This window comes from Rattus norvegicus, chromosome 8, assembly GCF_036323735.1.
Source record: "Rattus norvegicus strain BN/NHsdMcwi chromosome 8, GRCr8, whole genome shotgun sequence".
Taxonomy (NCBI): domain Eukaryota; kingdom Metazoa; phylum Chordata; class Mammalia; order Rodentia; family Muridae; genus Rattus; species Rattus norvegicus.
Window position 1 is genome coordinate 9,891,068 of NC_086026.1, and position 21,500 is coordinate 9,912,567.

A 21,500-nucleotide genomic window follows, 5' to 3' on the forward strand; every position below is an offset into this window, starting at 1 on the left:
AGATTTTATATAACATAAACTTAGTTACTTTTTTACTGTTATTTCCTAGAGATGCTTCCTCTTGTGAATCAGTTTTGGCAAGTTAAAATTATGGTTATAAAAACCCTAGGACATACTAAATAGTAAACTCGGCTGTTGCCAAAGTGTTTTTTAAACTATACTACTTTAGGTCATAGTATAAGTGTCACAAACATTGTCCAGAACTCATAATTATAAGTTGCCATTATTTTTCCTGTGACTTACTCTGAAGAATTCTTTTGTTGACCCAGAATCAAGTGTTCCATAGGCAATTTCTGTTTGTTTGGCCAGGTCTTCTGCACTTTCTATGGGGGAGACCATTCTCTCCACAGTAAGGAATGCAGCCAGATTAGCAGTGTAGGACGATATAATGATGAGTGTGAAGAACCACCACACGCCTCCAACAATCCGACCTGACAGGGATCTAAGTAAGGAGAAGATCACACAGTTTTTCCCTTTCAAACCCAAAGAGAAGAAAGAATTGTAACCAATTCTTAGTCATATTTAAAAGTTACAATCTCAAATATTGTGCTATTTTATGCCAGTCTATTTAATAATGATGCCCTTTGCATTATAACTAAAATGTTAAGGGTCACTGAAGACATGGCAGATTGAATTTATTATTTTATTGGCAGAAATGTGGAACTTTTCTCTTTGGCAATTAGCAAAGGGAATCTTGTCCTCAGTGCCCAGAGACTGAAGGAAAGCCCATCTGAGCCCTACCTACTGGATTCCATGTAGGCCACAATGAAGCAGGTTGGAAGACTGAGTCTAAGTGGCCTGCCTTTGAATTGAGCAGATGCCCTATGAGTATTTTTTATGTTTATATAACAATGTCTACTAAGGATGTTCATGAGTTGTAACTCACTGAGTGCTCTTCTATAGTTTTATTAACACATTTGTTAAAATAAAATTAAACTTTAAAAATGCAGGAAAGAATGCTCATAATGATTTTTACTCATTCTTACCACCAAGACATGGACTTTCTCACTACAAGTCCAGGCTAGCCTGAAACTGTGTAGAGAAGTTTTCTTATACTTGGGTCAATTCTCCTGCCTCAGTCCCCTGAGTGCTACTGGTAAAGGTAGGCAAATCATTATGCATCCCAAATAGTTTTAAATTTCGAAATTATATCTTTTAATACATGTGTGGGCATGTGCTGATGTTCACTCTGTTATACATAAGAGGTCAGAGGACAACTTGAAGGAGTTAGGTATTTTCATCTACTAGGTGTGTTCCAGCTATTGAACTTAGATCCTTGGGTTTGGTGGTAAGCACCCTTATCCTCTGAGCAATATTCCTAGTTCTAAACACTTTTTTTTATGAAGACTTACTTGGAATTTTCTATGGTGCTTCTATGCCCCAATATTCTTTGCCAATTTAAATCAGATATTTTGTGATTTGAAGCTTGGCATTTGCTATATTTTAACTTAATATTTGCTTAATCTACATTTTAAAAATCTTTGTCTGCCCTGATTCTTCTTTCTTGTCCCCAAATGTTATGTTACTAAAATTTTAAGCAGGTTTTTGCCATTTTCTGGGTCTTCTAAACTTCCAATGCAATGGGCTCAAAAGGCCTTCTTTTGAGAAAATGGGTATGGTACACACACACACACACACACACACACACACACACACACACACATCTAAACATAAGTATAAATATATATACATATATACATATGTTCAAATATATAAAATCCAATATTTTAATTGCTCTGAGGAAGAAATGTAGCATCTTTTGTTTAGTGATCTAGGGTTTTGGTGATGTAGTAACTGAGTGGCACCAAAGAAAGGAAATCACAATTACAACTCCTCAGAAACAAGCTATTAAATTAGCATAGAGTTTACATGGTCAGATCTTTCCCTTATGCTTAACTTCTGTGTATTTTTTTAAATGAAAAACCACGTCAATTCATGTTTTTGGAAACCCCACAGCAAAGATTTTTCTCAAGTTTCTTGAGTCAAATTCAACACTAATTTTGATGACAGATCATAGTAATGGACAAAGCAACAATTTTTGGAGATTAGATACCATCAAAGTGAGGGCTCTTCTACAGTTTTGTTAACACGCTTGCCAAGCCATTTGATGAAATCATACTACAAAATAATTCTGGGGAGTAGCAGTGGATTGCATAATGACTTTTCTGTTCAGGAAGTTACTTTCTGTGATACATTCATCTTTTGTGATAGCATAGAAGAAACTAGTGATAAATTATTAGGATGACCTAAGACAAAAATCTCCCTGCATTTCAGAAAATGTTCTGACACCAAGAAAGAAAGACAGAGAGAGATTGTGGAGAATAATCAGAATATCTGAGACCTAGTGAAGTTTTGATACTAACCTGGGTGAAATGTCACATCCTTGTTGCATAAAGGCACCCAGGGAAAACCAAAGGCTGTTAAAGATGCCAAATTCATTGGGAGGCTGGTCACTGGGTCCTTCCTTCCCATCCTCAGGTTCTTCTGTGTGCCACTCATATGGGCTAAACCTACTGACTAGGAACAAGACCACACTGACACCAATGTATGCAAACACTATGCACATCCAGATCTCATAGGCCAGAGGGTCCAAGAAGGAAAAGACTCCTGGTTTAGATTTCTGAGGTTTTTTGATCATGATAGAGATGCCTAAACTCATAAAAGGCTTAGAAAAATCGATGACTTCCTCTCGAACCAATGTGATTGTCAGAGGGGCAATAGCAATCTCTGCTTTCTATAAGAGAACAGACATATGGAAAGACACAAGTTAGTGGATTTCATGATGCACTTAGCAGGAGAGTGATCATCAAAGTTTACCAGTCCTGTATTCTTTTTAATCATGGGGAGTGCCAACAGTGATTAATCCCGATTACAAGCTAAAAAAACATGTAGTGGCTTGGTTTCATGAGGTATTAATTTTATTGCATAGAACTTTTATAATTGACAAGGTTTTTACTTTTCATTTCTTGTTTTTTGTTTGTTTGGTTTGGTTTTTGTATTATTGCTGGGTTTTTGGTTTTGAGACACACAGAATCCACCTGTAGTTTAGGCTGGTCTTAGACTCATGATCCTCATCTTTTCCAAGTTCATAGGTACTGCCTGATTATCAGTACTTACCTGATCAAATAACCCCTGTCTTTTGACAACATATTGCAACTCAGTGCACACACAATACTCTGGATATGGCATTTGTTCTTGTGATATATACATGTTGATTTTCTTTTGCCAATATTCTTTTAAAATGAGATTTTAGAATACAGTAGCTTTAATTCTTAGATATCAAGGTCACAAGTTAACCTCTTCAGACCTTGACTCTTAAGTTTTTTTTCTGCAGCTCTAAAATGGGGCTGTGTTTTTGCATGTTAACCTTACTGTGTGACTGCAATTATATTAACAGGACTTTGGTGAGCATGTGTTGACAGATTCTTTATCTGATGATCAAATATTTTGAATGGCCCATTCCCTGCTCCATGTCTTGAGAGAACTGAAACAGAGTGAGTTTTTGACGCTGTGGCAACTCTTAGACACAAGTCTGACAACATCTACAGCAGAATTATATAAACTGTTCCATAAAAAACTGATACATGTTCTGAATGACAAATTATAAAAGAGTTTTATTGAATTTATAAAAAAACATTTCTCATCAAAATAGAATCAGGCACATTGTGATTTAAGCACACATAATTTTTCTGAGAGGCAATCATTTTTCAATGATTTATTTATCTTGGTGTATGTGCATGTGCACATATGAACAGATTCCCACACAGATTGGGATGGCTTTTGGATCCCCTTGGAGGTGGAGTCCAGGTGGCTGTGAGCTGCCTGACATTGGTGCTGGAAACTCATCTTTGGCATTTTACTTTTTCAAAAGCATCAAGCTCTTAAGTACTGTCACGTCTTACTTTTATTTTTTTTATCTATAGACAATATTTCTTAAACTCATTGATATATAGCTTCTAGCTGCTGGTGGGTATATTGATATCAGCTCAACAAAAAGAGTGAAGATGTGTGTGGGCCTTGTGTTCTAATGCTTGGAAGGTTACATGTGCTTTGTCTCATTACCATTCACTGATATATAAAATAGAGTGTGTGAGATGCTTATTTCAGAAGGTGTATAAGATTTTTATTCTTAAACACCATTGGAGTGATATAAGAAAATAGTTCTTCAGTACATCACTCAAACTGCAGGCAACTCTGGTGTTTAGTGAGCCATAAAATGTCCTTCACTTCTTCATTCGTTGTATTTCCAACAAATATAGATACACAGACAAACTAAAAAATGGAGACAAAGAAGAGAGAAAAAAAGGATTTGAGGCAGTGCCCTGAGAGTGTAAAGCAGTTCTGGGTATAGTGTATATTAGGTCTTTATGTAAGTGAAGCAAGACAATCAATGCTTAACAATTACAGTGGCCATTTGCAAAAAGCAAACAAAAGATAATGAGATCATTGTTCGTCATTTTACTGTCTAACACACTTTTTCTATTAGAAAATGACCACGTTTTACCTCAAACCCTGCAAACTTTGCATTTGTTTATGTGTTAAGAATAATAGGCAGGGGTAATATAGTAAAATTGGCCATTTTATCAAAAGTGATCTACAGATTCAATGCAATCTCCATCAAAATTCCAACACAATTCTTCATAGAGTTAGATAGAACAATTTGCAAATTCATCTGGAATAACAATAAACCCAGGATAGCTAAAACTATCCTCAACAATAAAAATACTTCCAGGGGAATCACTATCCCTGAACTCAAGCAGTATTACAGAGCAATAGTGATAAAAACTGTATGGTATTGGTACAGAGACATGCAGATAGACAAGTGGAATAGAATTGAAGACGCAGAAATGAACCCATACACATATGGTAACTTGATTTTTGACAAAGGAGACACAACCATCCAATGGAAAAAAGATAGAATTTTCAGCAAATGGTGCTGGTTCCACTGGAGGTCTCATGTAGAAGAATGCAGGTTGATCCAATCTTATCACCCTGTACAAAGTTAAAGTCCAAGCAGATCAAGGCCCTGCACATCAAATGAGACACACTCAAACTAATAGAAGAAAAAGTAGAGAAGAATCTTGAACACATGGGCACTGGAGAAAATTTCCTGAACAAAACACCAATGGCTTATGCTCTAAGATCAATAATCACAAATGGGATCTCATAAAACTACGAAACTTCTATAAGGCAAAGGACACTGTTGTTAGGACAAAATGGCAACCAACAGATTGGGAAAATATCTTTACCAATCCTACAATTGATAGAGGGCTTATATTCAAAATATACAAAGAACTCAAGAAGTTAGACTGCAGGGAGACAAATAACCCTATTAAAAACTGGGGTTCAGAGGTAAACAAAGAATTCAAAGCTGAGGAATATCAAATGGCTGAGAAGCACCTAAAGAAATGTTCAACATCTTTAGTCATAAGGGAAATGCAAATCAAAACAACCCTGAGATTCCACCTCACACCAGTCAGAATGGCTAAGGTCAAAAACTCAGGTGACAGCAGATGCTGGCTAGGATGTGGAGAAAGAGGAACACTCCTCCATTGTTGGTGGGATCGTAGACTGGTACAACCATTCTGGAAATCAGTCTCGAGGCTCCTCAGAAAATTAGACGTTGCACTACCTGAGGACCCAGCTACATCTTTCTTGGGCTTATACCCAGAAGATGCTCCAACAAATAACAAAGACACATGTTCCACTATGTTCATAGCAGCCTTATTTATAATACCCAGAAGCTGGAAAGAATCCAGATGCCCTTCAAGAGAGGAATGGATACAGAAAATGTGGTACATCTACACAGTGGAATACTACTCAGCTATCAAAAACAATGACTTTATGAAATTCATAGGCAAATGGAGGGAACTGGAAAATATCATCCTGAGTGAGTAACCCAATCACAGAAAAACACACATGGTATGCACTTATTGATACGTGGATATTAGCCCAAATGCTCGAATTACCCTAGATGCACAGAACACATAGAACTCAAGAAGGACCAAAATCCGGATGTTTCACTCCTTCTTAAAAAGAACAAGAATACCCTTAGGAGGGGATAGGGAGACAGAGTTTAGAACAGACACTGAAGGAATGCCTATCCAGAGCCTGCCCCACTTGTGGCCCTTATATATACAGCCACCAAACTAGATAAGATGGATGAAGCAAGGAAGTGCAGGCTGACAGGAACTGAATGTAGATCTCTCCTGAGAGACATAGCCAGAATAATGCAAATGCATAGGTGAATGCCAGCACCAAACCACTGAACTGAGAACAGGACCCCTGCTGAAGGAATCAGAGAAAGGACTGAAAGATCTGAAGTGGCTTGAGACCCCCACATGAACAACAGTGCCAACCAACCGGAGCTTCCAGGGACTAAGCTACTACCCAAACACTATACATGGACTGACCTTGGTTTACAACTGCATAGATAGCAATGAGTAACCTAGTAAGGGGACCGGTGGAAGGGGTAGCCCTTGGTCCTGCCAAGGCTGCACCCCCAGTGAATGCGATTGTTGGGGGGGCAGTAATGGGGGAAGGATGGCGAGGGAAACAGCCATGTAGAAGGGGAGGGGTTAGGGGGATGTTGGCCTGGAAACCGGGAAAGGGAATAACATTTGAAATTTATTAAACATGGAGAAAAAGAATAAAAAAGAGAGAAAGTTTTATGCTCAAGGATCAAGTATAGACTTTATACAGTCTACAGTAAAAAGTAGCTTGTAGAGCCATCTAAGAGAAATGAAGACAGTCCCTTTGAGGACAAGATGAATAAATCAATTGACAGATATTGGTGTCTTAAATACTTGTAGATCTGCTGAAAAAAAAATAGTGTGTTGCCACTAAAGACCCCCATTGTACCTCCTTGCTCTTTGAGCATAAATTCAGGACTTTCTTTTTCTCTGACACGTGTGTGTGTGTGTGTGTGTGTGTGTGTGTGTGTGTGTGTGTGTGTGTGTGTATAAAATCAGTTGGTGGTGTGTGTGTGTTATGATTGCTAATATAATGTTTTAAAAATTAAAGAATTTCTACCAAATAAAATACTGTCACAATACTTGTGCAGGAATGGTATGGAAAGTATAAGCTCTAGAGGAGAGATATGTAAGAGATATTCCAGAAAATGCACAGGTAATGTGGTGGTTTGAATATGTTTGCCCAGGGAGTGTCACTATTTGCAGGTGTGTCACTGTGGAGTCTGGAAGTCTCTTTGCCGTTGGAACAAGATGTTGAACTTTTAGCTCCTCTTGTCCCATGCTTGCCTGGGTTCTATGATGTTCCTGCCTTGATGACAACAAACTGAACCTCTGTACTGGTAAACCATCCCCAATTAAATTTTGACCTTATAAAAGTTGACTTGGTCATGTTGTCTGTTCACAGCAGTGAGATTCTAAAAAAACGTTGGTACCAGGAGTGGTATTTTGCTGTGATAGGCCTGAGCATACTTTTGTTTGGAAGAAGGTAGACGTAGAGACTTTAGATTTCGAATGCAGTGAAATGCTTTAAGTGAGGCTTACTGGGCAATTCAGGTTGGAATATGAAAGACTTTGTGGTGGAGGGTGGTCTGTTCTGTGCAGACCTGGCCTAAGAGCTTTTAGTGGAGAAGAATTTCAGTATATGGTATAAAGACTGTTGTGATATTTTGGTGAAGAATGTGGCTGCTTTTTGCCATTGTCTGAAGAGACTGTCTGAGGCTAAAGTGAGGAGATTTAGAATAATTGCTGTGAGAGAAGTCCCAAAGTAGCTTGGTATACAATTTTTTTGTGGGGTTACTAAAGTTTACTCTTATGAAGAGTGTTTTAATGAAATGAAACAAGCTTAGAAAGGAAAAACACAAAATATGGTTCAAGTAATAAACGGGCACCAGGAAGTGAAATGGAGCTGAATCCTGTGTTCAGGAATCTAAATTGAATCAAGGGAATGGTGACATTGGAGCAAGATTCCACCCAGCAAAGTTTAGGCCCTGGAATGGTGGTACACACCTTTAATCCTGGAAACAAAGCTAAGAAGAGCTCTGAGTTCCAGGACAGCCAGTGACAGAGCAAGTTCTAAGTGAAGAAAAACATAAATACAGGAGTGGTGGCAGACACATTTAATTCCAGCATTCAGGAAACAGAATCATGAAGATCTCTGAGTTCAAGATCAATATACAGAACAAGTTCCAGGACAGCCAATCTTAGGCAATGATGGGGATAGAAAACAGGAATCTGGTAAAAGTATAAGTGGAGCCATTTTCCAACTCAAGTAAGTAGTAGGACTCAGCAGCTTTGGTTATGTGGCTCTGGCTTTAGAGTCAAGAATAGAAGAAATTACTGGGACAATGGATGCTGGTTAGCTGGAGTTTAGAAACTAGCCGTGTTTAAGAAGAAACCATCACTGAGGTGAAATTTTCTGGGAATGTTTTGTGATATAAGAAGCTATGTTCTGGAGATAGCCAAGGTTGTACCTCATGCCATAGCTGGACTTGGTAATGTGTAAGAATCTCCCAGGTGGTACTGGATTTGTAGTTATGGAAGGACCATGGATAGCAGCTGAGACTTGGTATGGTGAAAGGATAGGAAAGGCCATTGGTGAGGTTACATCTACAGTAGGACTGTAGGTGTCATACAAAAACTTTGAGGTTTGGCACCATAAAGAGAGCATACAGGAGTCTACTGGTGAAGCCTAGATGCAAAAGAAGACCCCATCATATTGGAGATGTCAGTACCATGAGATGACCACCAAGAACAGCAGCAGCAGCGGAGTAGAGTTAAACAGAGCCTAGAGTGCAACAGAAGGCAGAGGTGGAGAAGTAATAAAAGCCTTTTGGAGAAGCCCAGAACATCTTGTGTGGATCCAAGACACTGGAATAAGAAGTTGTGAAGTTGGGGTTGGGGATTTAGCTCAGTGGTAGAGCGCTTGCCTAGCAAGCGCAAGGTCCTGGGTTCACTCCCCAGCTCTGGGAGTGGGGGTAGAAAGAAGTTGTGAAGTCGAAGTTGACTTGGAGACCCCAAGATGTTAAAGATGCAAGAGCTGCAGGATACCTGGGAAAGTTACTAACCGAGAAGAAATCGCCCAGAAGGAAGAAGTTTATTGTAGTCAGCAAAGATTAAAAGGAGTTGGAGATCTGAACACTGCTTTGACATCAGATATGAAAATGCAGTTTGGAGTTTGCTCAGATGATTTTCTATTTTGCTTTGGAGATTACAACTAAGTGACTGGATGAATCTCAGAGGAGGCTTTGAACTTTGTGACTTTTAACATTGTTGATACTGTTATAAACTATGAGGACTTCTGAAGTTGGACTAAATGTAATTTGCATTATGCTATGTTTAGGTATGGCTCCGCATAGACTTATCTGTTTCAAAAAAAAAAAAAAGCCTATGGGGCCAGGGAGTGGATTGTGGTGAATGGCATATGTTTGGCCCAGGGAATGGCACTATTTGGAGATGTGGCCCTGTTGGAGGAGGTGTGGCCTTGTTGTAATAGGTGTGTCACTGTTAGTGTGGGCTTAAGACCCTTGTCTAGCTGTCTGGAAGCCAGTCTTCTCCTATTTTCCTTCTTTGGAGCAAGTTGTTGAACTCTCAGATCCTTCTGTGCCATGCCTGCCTGGGTGCTGTGATGCTCTTCCTTGAGGGTAATGGACTGAAGCTCTGAACCTAATAATCAGCCACAATTAAATGTTTACCTTTTCAGAATTGCCTTGGTCATATTGTCTGTTCCCAGCAGTGAGACATCTAAGACAGGTGGTCCAACAATAGCTAAGTAGGGATGCAGTTAAAATCTAAAATGATCCAAATCTGAGAGTTTATTCTGAGCTCATACATTTTGGGTAAAGCAATTCAGCCTGTATTTCTAACAGTTTGGCATGCCCTTTTTTGAAATACACTTATAGTAGTAGAAATTGAAGTATTAAGAACAGAGTGTTAGGCATGCCTTTTTCTTCAGAACATAAAACCCACTACAACATTGTCAATGAACCTCCTGTTAAAATATTTTTGCTTATTTTTTAATTAAAGTTTTTTAGTCTTCATTTTCCCTTCATATGGAGACATTGAATCACTCAATGAGTGATTTTTCCCCATGGATATTAAACTGGTTGTTTTATGTTGTGAATCATTTTCCTGTGTCTGCTAAAGTTTTAGCAACTGTACTGCACTGTGGAAAATATTTCTTCTGTTATAGTTTGAAAATTATGGTGTAGTCAAATCTCTTCCCTCAAAGCTCAGGAAACCCTGTGGAGGAGAAGATCAAAAGCATGTCAGAGCCAGCCAGAGGGTATGGAGACACCAGGGGACCAAGGCCCTGTGAATCATCTGAACAAAAATTCTACAAACTCAGAGACCAAGGCAGCCAGCACAGGGCCTCCACAGTTCTGTAACAGGTCCCCAGGTCTATAGTATACCTTATAGCTTATAGTTTAGTAATTTGAAGGGACTCCTGAGTGTGTGAACTACTGGGCCTCTGAATCTTATGTCTTCTCATGGAATAATTTCATTTTGTTGGTTTGTCTTGTTCAACTTCAATGTTATACTTTTGCTTTAACTTATTTTTTTTATATGTTTAAAAATAAATTAAGAAATAAATACATGAAAACCTAACCACCAGGATTAAGATTAACAATGTTCATTTATGCATACTGGGAGAGGGGAAATAAGTTTTCTTTAATAGAGTGACACTGAGCATAAAAACCATTTGAGGACATGCTTTATGCCCAGGAGTAGTTGACCACCACATTTATTTTTTGTTTGTTTGTTTTGATCTGTGTGTGTGTGCACATGCACACACACACACACACACACACACACACACACGTGCACATGCCCACTCACTGTTATCTAGTTTCAGTTTGGGAGGATTTTTTTTTTGTTCGAGGGGGTATTTTATTTTGTTTTCTTTGTTTTGGACAGTTTGTTGTACTGGATTTTTGTTTGTTTTTGAGGAAAAACTTAAAGTTGGGTAGGTGAGGAAGGGGAAGAATATGATAAAAATACATTTAAATTTAAAAATGTTTAAAATAGTAGGAAATAATAAAAAAAGACAGAAGAAACCAAGATGCATAATTTTGAAGCTATTCCATTGAAGTTCTAGTCAGGAACATGATTTCTTCTGTGGACTTTGTCTGTATCTTGCGTTTCTTAACTTCTTTCCCGAAGAAGGATGCATTTCTTATTTCAAGGGGATTTTTGGATGATTATTTAGGGAGAGTGTGTTTGGAAAGTGAACTATGTGAACTACAAATTAGCTTTTAGAAACTTCATAATACAGTTCATGCAGTTATTGCTTTTGTTAGTTCCGGAATGAACCAACCTTATTGTGCACTCCAAGTTTGGACTCTGAACTCTGACATGTCATAACATCACCAGGGTTTGATAACTTGCAGTTTTTGACACAACAGTATCTGCCCAAAAAGGAGAGGGACCTTGATCTTTTTCACTCAGGCAGAACTTCCATGCTGTGTTGTGTTGTGCTTGCCCTTACAGCGTACTATATGAGAGGCAGACTTTCTAGCTTTCGTGTTTTGCTATACAGGTTAGAGAGAGAGAGTGAAGGGGGGGAGGGTTGCATAATCTAAAGTGTACATTTATTGTGGCTTAAAGAATTATAAGAAACAATACTGATGAATATTTCAGGCCCTGGGAAACTATGGTAATCAGAAATAGTTTAAAGATACTTATGAAAAAGTATGATAACAAGGACACACACAATTAATTAAAACCGTGACTAACTTTATGCTGCTCGAGGAATCTGCACAGTAATAGTTGATTGTAGATCTTTGCAGCTGTATGTGGTCTACCAGTTTAAGTCAAAGTAATAAAACATTCTATAGCCAAGGTGGATTTATTTTCATTCTTGGCTCTTTGCGACGAAAAGGACACTGTATTCTAAATTATATCTTTTTTTTTAAGCATTCTAAGTTCCCAGAATCAGTTCTGTTATTTGGAATTTACATTTCTAATAAAATAAGGAAACATTCAAATATCATGAATACATTTTTAAACATTACTATAAACTAGAAAAGAACACTCATGGATGATTAAAAATGGATACATGCCCAAGGGAAAAGAAGCTCCATGCTTATACAAATAGATTCTTCATAAATCAGTTCGCTTACCCCATACACAAGCTCTCCTACCATCCCATTCCAGATCTTAGTGTCTGCGTCCCTTGCTCCATATTTTCCATCAGGAACAATGGCAATTTTATATTTGATACCAATATGTTTTGCAATTTCCGATGCCAGATCTACACAGTAGCCTTCGTACTTGTCATTTCCTTCAAACATTTCATGATTTTTCTTGTACATAACATAGGGAGATTCCTACAATGAGAGAAGCAGAACTGTAAAGGAGAAATTACAAAACATTCAGAAAATCTTTCTGTAAGTTCACAGTTTCAGGATTTTTGACAAAAGAATGTATTTATATTTATTATGCATATGATTTTATGTGGCTAGAAATTATTGAGATAGTTGACTATATAAGTATACTTAGGATTGGACTAAACTGCTTTACATTGGATAAATGGAAATCAAATTTTAGAGATTTTGAGTTATCATTATGTACCTAGTACTGTGATTTCGAAACAAAAAAATACATAAATTTTCTAGAGAAGGGATTTAATCATTTTTTGTCTTAAAACTAATATTTCAAAATCAATTTTCAAAATTTTAATGAAATTAAAAGTTATTTAGTGGACACCATAGTGTACTAAAAACTTATACACAGTTATATGATTTCATATACTGCATTTTTTTCCTTTTCAAGTGTGTTAAGTAACGGGCTTTGCTCAGAGAAGGAATTTGCTTTATAATTCTTTAAAGAAAATTTGATAGCTTGAAGACACAAATCATTATTTACTTGTGTTAAATTCATTTTGCTTTTGCTGCCTCATATTTTAACTTTAAATAAGACATAAGCCCCACAAATTGTAAGTTTATTATGAGATAGATCTCTAGTGGAAACTATTTTCTGCTGCATGTAAGGAACACCCACGTTGATATTCCTGTTAATTTTCTACAAAAATGAGTCAGAGATTGGGAGGAAGAAGTGTTGAGAGGACCCTTATATATAACAGCTTCCTGGTGTTTAATGACTGCTAAGCTGTTTTTGTTTAATTCTCTCCCTCTCTCTCTCTCTCTCTCTCTCTCTCTCTCTCTCTCTCTCTCTCTCTCTCTCACACACACACACACACACACACACACACACACACACACACACACACACAGAGAGAGAGAGAGAGAGAGAGAGTTAATTAACCCCACATTGATTGATCTATTAGCACTTATTTATAAGCAATAAGACAGGTTTAATAGGTTTGAAGTTCTCAATGTACAGGAAACCTCTGACTATCTACAATGTTTCATCTTTGGAAAAGTATTAACCATATTGGCCAAAACATGGTTGATCTAAAGTACTTATATCTTATATAAAATATACCCTAATCTTAATTTAGGATTGTCCTAAGACTTTCCTACCCCAAAAATTACAGTTAAAGAATTTAAACTTGTGTTTGGAGCTCTATAGTAGAAGACAGCTTGATCCATAGAGTGTCCAATGGGCCCACAATAACTCTGACTTTATTCTAATAATTTTGTAAACATAGAAATCAAATTAAAAACTTAAGAAATGTATACATTGTTTAAGATTACATTTTTCTCATGGAGATGCTTCATATGATTTTACAGTGGAAGACAAATCAAGACAGGTCAGTATATTCTTTTCTTATATTCTAACTTTGATTGTCATAGCTAAGTGACCCAGATCACTTTTTGGCCTTAGAAAAACATTGAACGCTAGAATGACTTAAGAAGTAAACTTTGGCATTTGTAGAATTAAGATAACTGTCTCTTTTTCATGAAGATTATCTATTATCCTTCAGAAAGAGTTCTGTATAAAAGCTTAACATGGTTTTTAAACTATGAATGCGATTGTATAGCTTCATGAGCAGCTAGCTGCAAAGGGATAACTTTCTAAACTGTAAAATTCTAGAAGCTATTAAAACTTTTTCCCCATCTTTTTAGATTGGTCTAATTAAATTACAGTGAGCAGTAAAAGTCACACTTGTAAAACAGAGTGTAAAACATTTTCATTGGTATGTTTGTACAGTTAGAGTATTCAAGTACAACAAGCTAGGAACTACTCTCATTTGGTACTAAGGTTGAGAGTCAAGTTTAAAGTGTTTTGAGTGCTTAAATTTAGGAATTTTACCCCATAATTTAGCACACTACTACATTAATTTTGTGAGAGTTTCTTTGGCTTTCCCATAATCTACTCCGTTATTCTAATAGGGGAATCATTTGCTTAATGAAAAACTGCAAGTTCATTACTTGACCAAGCATTTACTAAGTGCCTATTTTGTGTCAGGCAATTCACTTGAAGATAGGCATAAAAAAGAAACAAAATTTCTCAATTGTCTCCTTGTAAAGGAATACTAGTGGGATCAACAATACCATATTTATTGTAAAAAATAATTTCTGTTCCTGACTTTGTTCTTCCTTTATGCTAGGAACAATATAATAAGTTCTTGAACTGTGTATTTTCATTTACATTTTGTGTTACATTTTGAAGTAAGCATGTGTCATATTATAGGCAAGAAAGCTGTCACTTTGTTAACAAGTGACAGAGGAGGGAGTCTGGCTTTTATTTCTGAAACATGTGGAACATCTGGAAACTCTTGCAGTATTTATATTCATTAAGAGTCTTAAAACTAACTGAGATTCTATATGACTTCATGAAAGAAGGAGAAAACTACAAGATTTACATCTTTGACCACCAGGCAATAAAATTTTTGTGAGATTTTAAGTTAAAGGGATAGATAAAAAGTTTTCTCTTCTATCCATGCTTTGTGATAAACAGTAGACTCACAGTGACTGCAATGATATCCTGATGAACACTGTCTGACTAGGTGACTAGGGCCATTATGATTAAGTAGTGATGTTAGAAAATCATTCAGATCTTAAAAATTAAAGTAATTATTGACCTCTAGGAATCAAGTTTAGCTGTCTGAAGCACAGATGGGTATGTGAGGGTGAAATAATTATTTAGTATTCTCTTTCATTTTTTACCCTGTATTCCTTCTGGACAGATGGCACCCTCAAGTCTTGGTTTTCCTGCCAAACATGACAATTAAGGTTGGAAAAAATGTTCGACTTACTGAATCTTCTGCTTAACAATTATTCCGTTGACATTTAGTCTCAGTGATGAATATAGCAAAAGAAAAGCGAAGGGACAGGGAGAACAAAGGTAAATGAAGGTTAGGAATTTCTTTTTCTTTTTTATATACCTCTGGCAGATTCCTGCGAGTGTTCCCTTTTGCTTTTTATTCATGTCAAATCCTTGTGAATCACAAATTATTAGGTCTCAGACTGCTTTGCCTTATCTCCCATTTAACAAATTTTAAAACTGCACACTGTGGAGTATTTAATATCAAGGTTTAGGGTTATGATGTGTGAATAAAATACCAAATCTCCTTGATGTAATAAAAAGTAAACCTATTAGGTTACTGTGTTGGAATATCTTTGTAAAGTAGCTATGCAGAATCCTTTGATTGTTAATCTGAATCTGTGGTTAACAATGGGAACATCAGAGGAGAGAGATATAACTCCTTACTTGTTTATTACCAACTACTGTGCTCTGCAGCATGGCAATAACAAGGAAGTGATTTTGCTGGTATTTCTTCTTAGCAGCAATGAGTTTATTAAGATAAAATTAGTAAAATCCATAATATTTGTGAGACTTTGGACATAGAGATTACATTTTCTTTTTTATTGGATATTTTATTTATTTACATTTCGAATGTTATCCCCTTCCCCATGTTCCCCTATTAATATAGATAGGCAAATGGATGGAATTAGAAAATATCATCCTGAGTGAGGTAACCCAGTCACTAAAGAACACAAACATGGTATGCAATCACCAATAAATGGATATTAGCCCAAAAGTTCAGAATACCCAAGATACAATTCACAGATCACATGAAACTCAAGAAGAAACACCAAAGTGTGGATGCTTCAGGACTTCTTCAGTGAGGGAACAAAATACTCACAGGAGGAAACATGGAGACAAAGTGTGGAGCAGAGACTGAAGGAAAGGCCATCCAGAGACTGCCACACAGGGGAATCCATCTGATATGCAGTCACCAAACCCAGACAATATTGTGGATGCCAAGAAGTGCTTGCTGACAGGAGACTGGTATAGCTGTGTCCTGAGAGACTCTGCTAGAGTCTAACAAATACAGAGGTAGATGCTTGCAGTCAACCTTTTGACTGAGCACTGGATTCCCAATGGAGGAATTAGAGAAAAAAAAAAACAGAAGGAGCTGAAGGGGATTGCAACCCATAGGAAGAACAACGATATCAACCAACCTGAATCCCCAGAGCTCACAGGGACAAAACCACCAACCAACGAGTATACATGGAGGGACCCATGGCTTCAGCCACATATGTAGCAGAGGATGCTCTTGTCAAGACAACAATGGGAGAAGAGGTTGTTGGTCCTGTGAAGGCTTGATGCCCCAGTGTGGGGAAATGCCAGGGTGGGGAGGAGGGATTGGGTGGGTGGATGAGGGACCACTGTCATAGAAGCAGGGGGAGGGGAGATCGAATGGGGGTTTCCAGAGGGAAAACCTGGAAAAGGGATGACATTTTAAATGTAAATAAATAAAATATCCAATTAAAAAATAAAATGGAATCTCAATGTCCACAGTCTCACAAATATGGATTTTGCCTAATTTTTAGACAGTAAGCATTAAAGATAAAGGTTTGTATAAATTCCATTGTTTCCTATTTAGATTAGCTTTGCCATAGTTAATATGTTTGGTATAGTTGTGTTAAAGTACAGTAAATTCATCTTGATATTGAAGATGCAGTGTACATGCACAACAATTGCAAGGAAAAATAAATTTCAAGAGCATACAAAATAATACCATATTTTATTTCAGATTGAGAGCTGTTGTAATCATGAAATGTTTCTCATTTGTTTTTCTATGATATTACCTCCCAAGAGGGCAGGAGTCATCTATGTCATAGCCCGAGGTCTATCACTGTGCCTAGCCCATAGCAGACACTCAGTAAGTATTTATGAATGAATAACTGGGTTTCTCAATCAATTTTATTTAACAATAACATATATTACAACAATGTGTCAGCATATAATCACAGTACACAAATGGAAGAAAAAGTAAATTCAACAACACTATACCCATTTAGATGAGAAGTCGTTGATCTCCAGTACTCATTCATAGCTTGCTCAGTATCTAGACCTCTGTATCAGTCTCACTGCAAAATCTAGCCAATTTCATCTATATTGAATTTTTTTCAACTGAATATGGTGGCATTATTACATGCAGTTATCAGTATCTTATCAGCTAAAGGTAATCATACTTCTTTCTAAGTAATGGAGGTGAAGGGATTGTCCTAGATTGTAAGCTAATGTTTTCAACTGAATCAAGTTCAATGAAACTTTGAGGGAGGGTGCTTTAGGGTTTTTTGTTTTGTTTTGGTACTATGAAACAGGTATGCAGTGGAAAATATCAAGAGGAAGATTTAAATGAAGATGATAGTTATGTGAAAGACAGATACTATTCATATTCACTATTTGATAACAAAATATTAATGTCATCACTGTCAGGCAACAGAATGTTACATATATTTTATCTATACATTAATATATATATATTATATATGAGACAACTTCTTTTCAGTCACCTTTTTACTTATTTTTTGATATCATGCTTCTTGAAGTGTACCCATGCTTGGAAAAATCAACTTAGTAATTGAACTCTAAGAATTATAAATCCCAAATTTCATAACAGGCTAAGGGAAGAAGACTCCACATTATACTTTTAAAATATATCATACATTCATTTCACAACACAAGCATCATTTTAAAACATTCTAAAGCAAACAATTGTATATATATTTAAAAAACAAGCACAGAATTCAGAGTTTTACTTCAAAGAAATCTACCATTAGAGAGTCGATCATATACAATAACTTCATTTTATGACACAGGGATGGGCATATCAGAATAACTAGTTTATTCTTTTTCAACATCCAGGTTCTTGAGAAAGTTCAGGACTGAAAATTAATTCTTATTTTGTTCTAATAACTCACAAAGGTCACACACAGATATATATTTGAAAAATTGTTTTCTAGTAGTCCAGATTTGGTTATCCAAGAAGAATCTCACATGAGAAACAAGCTTAAATTTAATACTCAGAAGAACAAGACTCGAGCCTTATTTAGGAATGGTTGAACAGCGCAGAACTCTTGTCTTTCTTGGTCAATTTCTTAAAATAGGATTCTTCATCAGAGGCTGAAAAGAGGAGGACTGTACTGAAGTATGAATTTCCATTACTGTGTCTTTTTTTCAAGGAAAAGAAATATATATGTATACACACATACAAATACATACCTATACCATACACTCACACTTACACACACACACACACACAGACACACACACACACACACACACACACACACATACCCTGCCTTCAAGTCCCATTCAAATATTACATATTTAAGTCAGAAAGTTTACACAAACACTGCTATTGGTATATTTACATTCTAAAATAATCAACTCTGAGTCAGGGCTTGTCAAATTATATTAAGTTGCTAATTAGTTATCTGACAGAGACATAACTGATTACAATAGGCAAATGTTTCTCTTTGGTATTTTTATATTTTGATTTCAAGGTCCATTTTAGAAATATCTTGACATGACTAAAACTCTGAAACTGGAAATTAAAATTATGTAAGCTAAAAGTTAATTTACACAAAGACTTGCACTTACTTAAAGCAAGAGTTTCTATGAATAATTGTCAATATATTTTGCCTACAGAAAGAGTTAGCTGAGACTCTACTATATTAAATGAGATGTAAAGATCACCGATTATTGATCTCCCTTGAATGCCACCAACTGTAAGGGACATGCTCGTCTTTAAAAGTATATATATATATATATATATATATATATATATATATATATATATTTCTATTATTGAAAATCAATTCTATGAAATTGAAAAAGGAGCCATGAAATTTAGAGCATTTTAATTTTTATGGGATGATCAAATTAAAAAAAATCACATTTTTCTTGATTCCTAGAAGTTCATTAAATTATGTATGTATTTCCTACTGGTCATGGGAAAAATAATTGGTGGGTGAAAAATTTTTTTACATTAAAAAGAAAAATCAAACAAAATCAGTTTATCAGGGATTCAGTTATAAAGTACTCATTAAAATCTCTATATTCATAATCTTGTGATTAGAAACAGACAAAACAGCTCCCTCTCACATAAAAACCTGAAACAACCATTTAAACACTACAATTGGTTATTTTACTGATGCTTTTGAAAACACTGAGAACATGATATTACTACCTGATGGTTTTAGGATTCGATTGGTGCTTGGCTTCCTCACATTGCTTGTCCAGTGTGGGGGTCTTAGAATTTCAAATATTTCTGACTTCAGTTTCACAGTCTCAATTTTTAATGTCTGAGTCAATTTCTTTCCCCAACAAAAGCATTACAACAAAAAGTGATGCATATAAGGGCAATGAAAAAGCTGAGTGTTTCCAAGTTTGGGACAGATCTATTCAAAGCCTCAGGAGAATTGAGGGCTCAGAGCACTCAAGTCACAACTAAGATTCAGCCTGTACCCTTTCTGTTCATCAGAGCCAGAGAGTTAATTTTGCCTGTGGACAAGATGGTACATTATAAAGCAAATACCAAAACTCACCATAATTGTGGTTACAACCACTGTTCTGTTCTCAATAGCTGCTGTGTCATTGCCAAGAGTAGGCATATCTTGAATCAAGACTAATTTATCCATATCATTCCAGTAGCCAACCTGCCAGACAGAGAAGCTAATTGAAAACATACCTTAGAAGCTCTCACTGTAGTCCTCCTTACAACAGTAACTGCTACAAATAGCAAAGTATTGAGAACAAACTTAAAATACAAACACATTAAAAGCTGTTTTTTAAAAAAATTCATACATTTATACATTTTGGTAATTTAATACAGGAACACTGTATGTAAATCACCTTCAATCTGTGGAGGGAACTCTCTCCACAGATGCCTTCAGCATCCTTCAAAATTCATGATCTCTTCCTTAATTATTACTGTGGCATACATACACACTTATACAGACAACCTACTGAATCTTTTTAGTTTTACTCATATTTATATGGATCCAAGGCTAACAACTTGGAACTGGACAACTTTTATGGGAGCTCATCACTGGAGGAAACTGATTCTCCTTTTCTCAGCAAGTATTGAAGACCTGCATCTCTTCATCTAAGGGTAAGTGGCACTTCTCCTACTCATGTTATCATAACAATTGTTGCTGTCATTATGTTGGTCTTGTTCAGGCAACCCTATTTAGGAGAGTCTATGGTTATAGCTTTCCTGTTAAATGAAGAAGACATAATCTCACAGCCGGTACACTCTGGCACGGAAAATCATTCTGTTCCCTCTTTCAGATATCTCCAGAGCTTCAGGAATAATGGTTGCAATGTAGAAATTTCAGTTAAAACTGATGTGATGTTGAGTCAGTTCTCTTGCTGTTAAAGATACTGTCTTGGCCCCAGAAACTGCTGGAACCTGAAGGGACCGGAACAACGGTTCTCTGCACCCAAATCTGGTGGGAGGGAGAGCTAAACATTCAGAGAGAGGCAGAAACGCCTGGGAAGCCAGAAGAGACTACACTCTGCCCACATTTCTGACTCCAGAGGAAAACACCAAATGTCATCTGGGACATTGGTGAATGGGGGCTCCCAGAAAAGGCGACACAGGTCCTCCTGGTTGCTGCCCTCGTGGAGAGCTCATAAGCAACACCACACAAGCAAACTTGAGCCTCGGGACCACAGGTAAGTCCAAATTTTCTGCTCCAAGTGACCTGTCTGGTGAACTCAGGACACAGGCCCACAGGAACAGCTATAGACAAGGAAAATCTACACTCGTGAAAGCAGAACACTTTGTCCCCATAACTGGCTGAAAGAAAACAAGAAAACAGGTCTACAGCACTCCTGACACACAGGCCTATAAGACAGTCTAGCAACTGTCAGAAATAGCAGAACAAAGTAATCCCAGAGATAATCTGATGGCAAGAGGCAAGGGCAGGAACCCAAGCAACAGAAACCAAGACTACATGGCATCATCAAAGCTCAATTCTCCCACCAAAGCAAACACTGAATATATAAATAAACCTGAAAAGCACGATCTAGATTTAAAATCATATTTGATCATGATGCTAGAGGACTTTAAGAAAGACATGAAGAATTCCCTTAGAGAAATGCAGGAAACCATAAATAAACAGGTAGAAGCCTATAGAGAGGAATCACAAAAATCCCTGAAGGAATTCCAGGAAAACACAATCAAACAGTAGAAGGAATTAAAAATGAAAATAGAAGCAATCAAGAAAGAACACGGGGAAACAACCTGGATAAAGAAAACCAAAGGAAGAGACAAGGAGCCAACAGAATACAAGAGATAGAAGAGAGAATCTCAGGAGAAGA

At 36.7% G+C, this 21,500-nt stretch overlaps 1 protein-coding gene across 12 annotated transcripts in view; it reads right to left on the reverse strand.

Moving 5' to 3' along the window:
- Gria4 (glutamate ionotropic receptor AMPA type subunit 4) overlaps positions 1-21,500 on the reverse strand; it is a 474,601-nt gene that overhangs the window by 45,647 nt on the left and 407,454 nt on the right. For 11 of the 12 annotated variants that reach the window (XR_010053935.1, XR_010053936.1, XR_010053937.1 and 8 more), the window contains 4 exons: positions 19,721-19,831; positions 12,092-12,298; positions 2,364-2,734; positions 244-442 (listed from right to left, as the gene is read on the reverse strand). Coding sequence is in view for 9 of the 12 variants with exons in the window: in XM_063265032.1 (XP_063121102.1) it covers positions 244-442; positions 2,364-2,734; positions 12,092-12,298; positions 19,721-19,831 (888 nt within the window). In the remaining 3 variants the exon portion in view is untranslated. Of the gene's footprint in view, positions 1-243; positions 443-2,363; positions 2,735-12,091; positions 12,299-17,069; positions 18,294-19,720; positions 19,832-21,500 lie in introns of those variants that run through there. The other variant, NM_001113185.1, reaches the window with a different exon arrangement.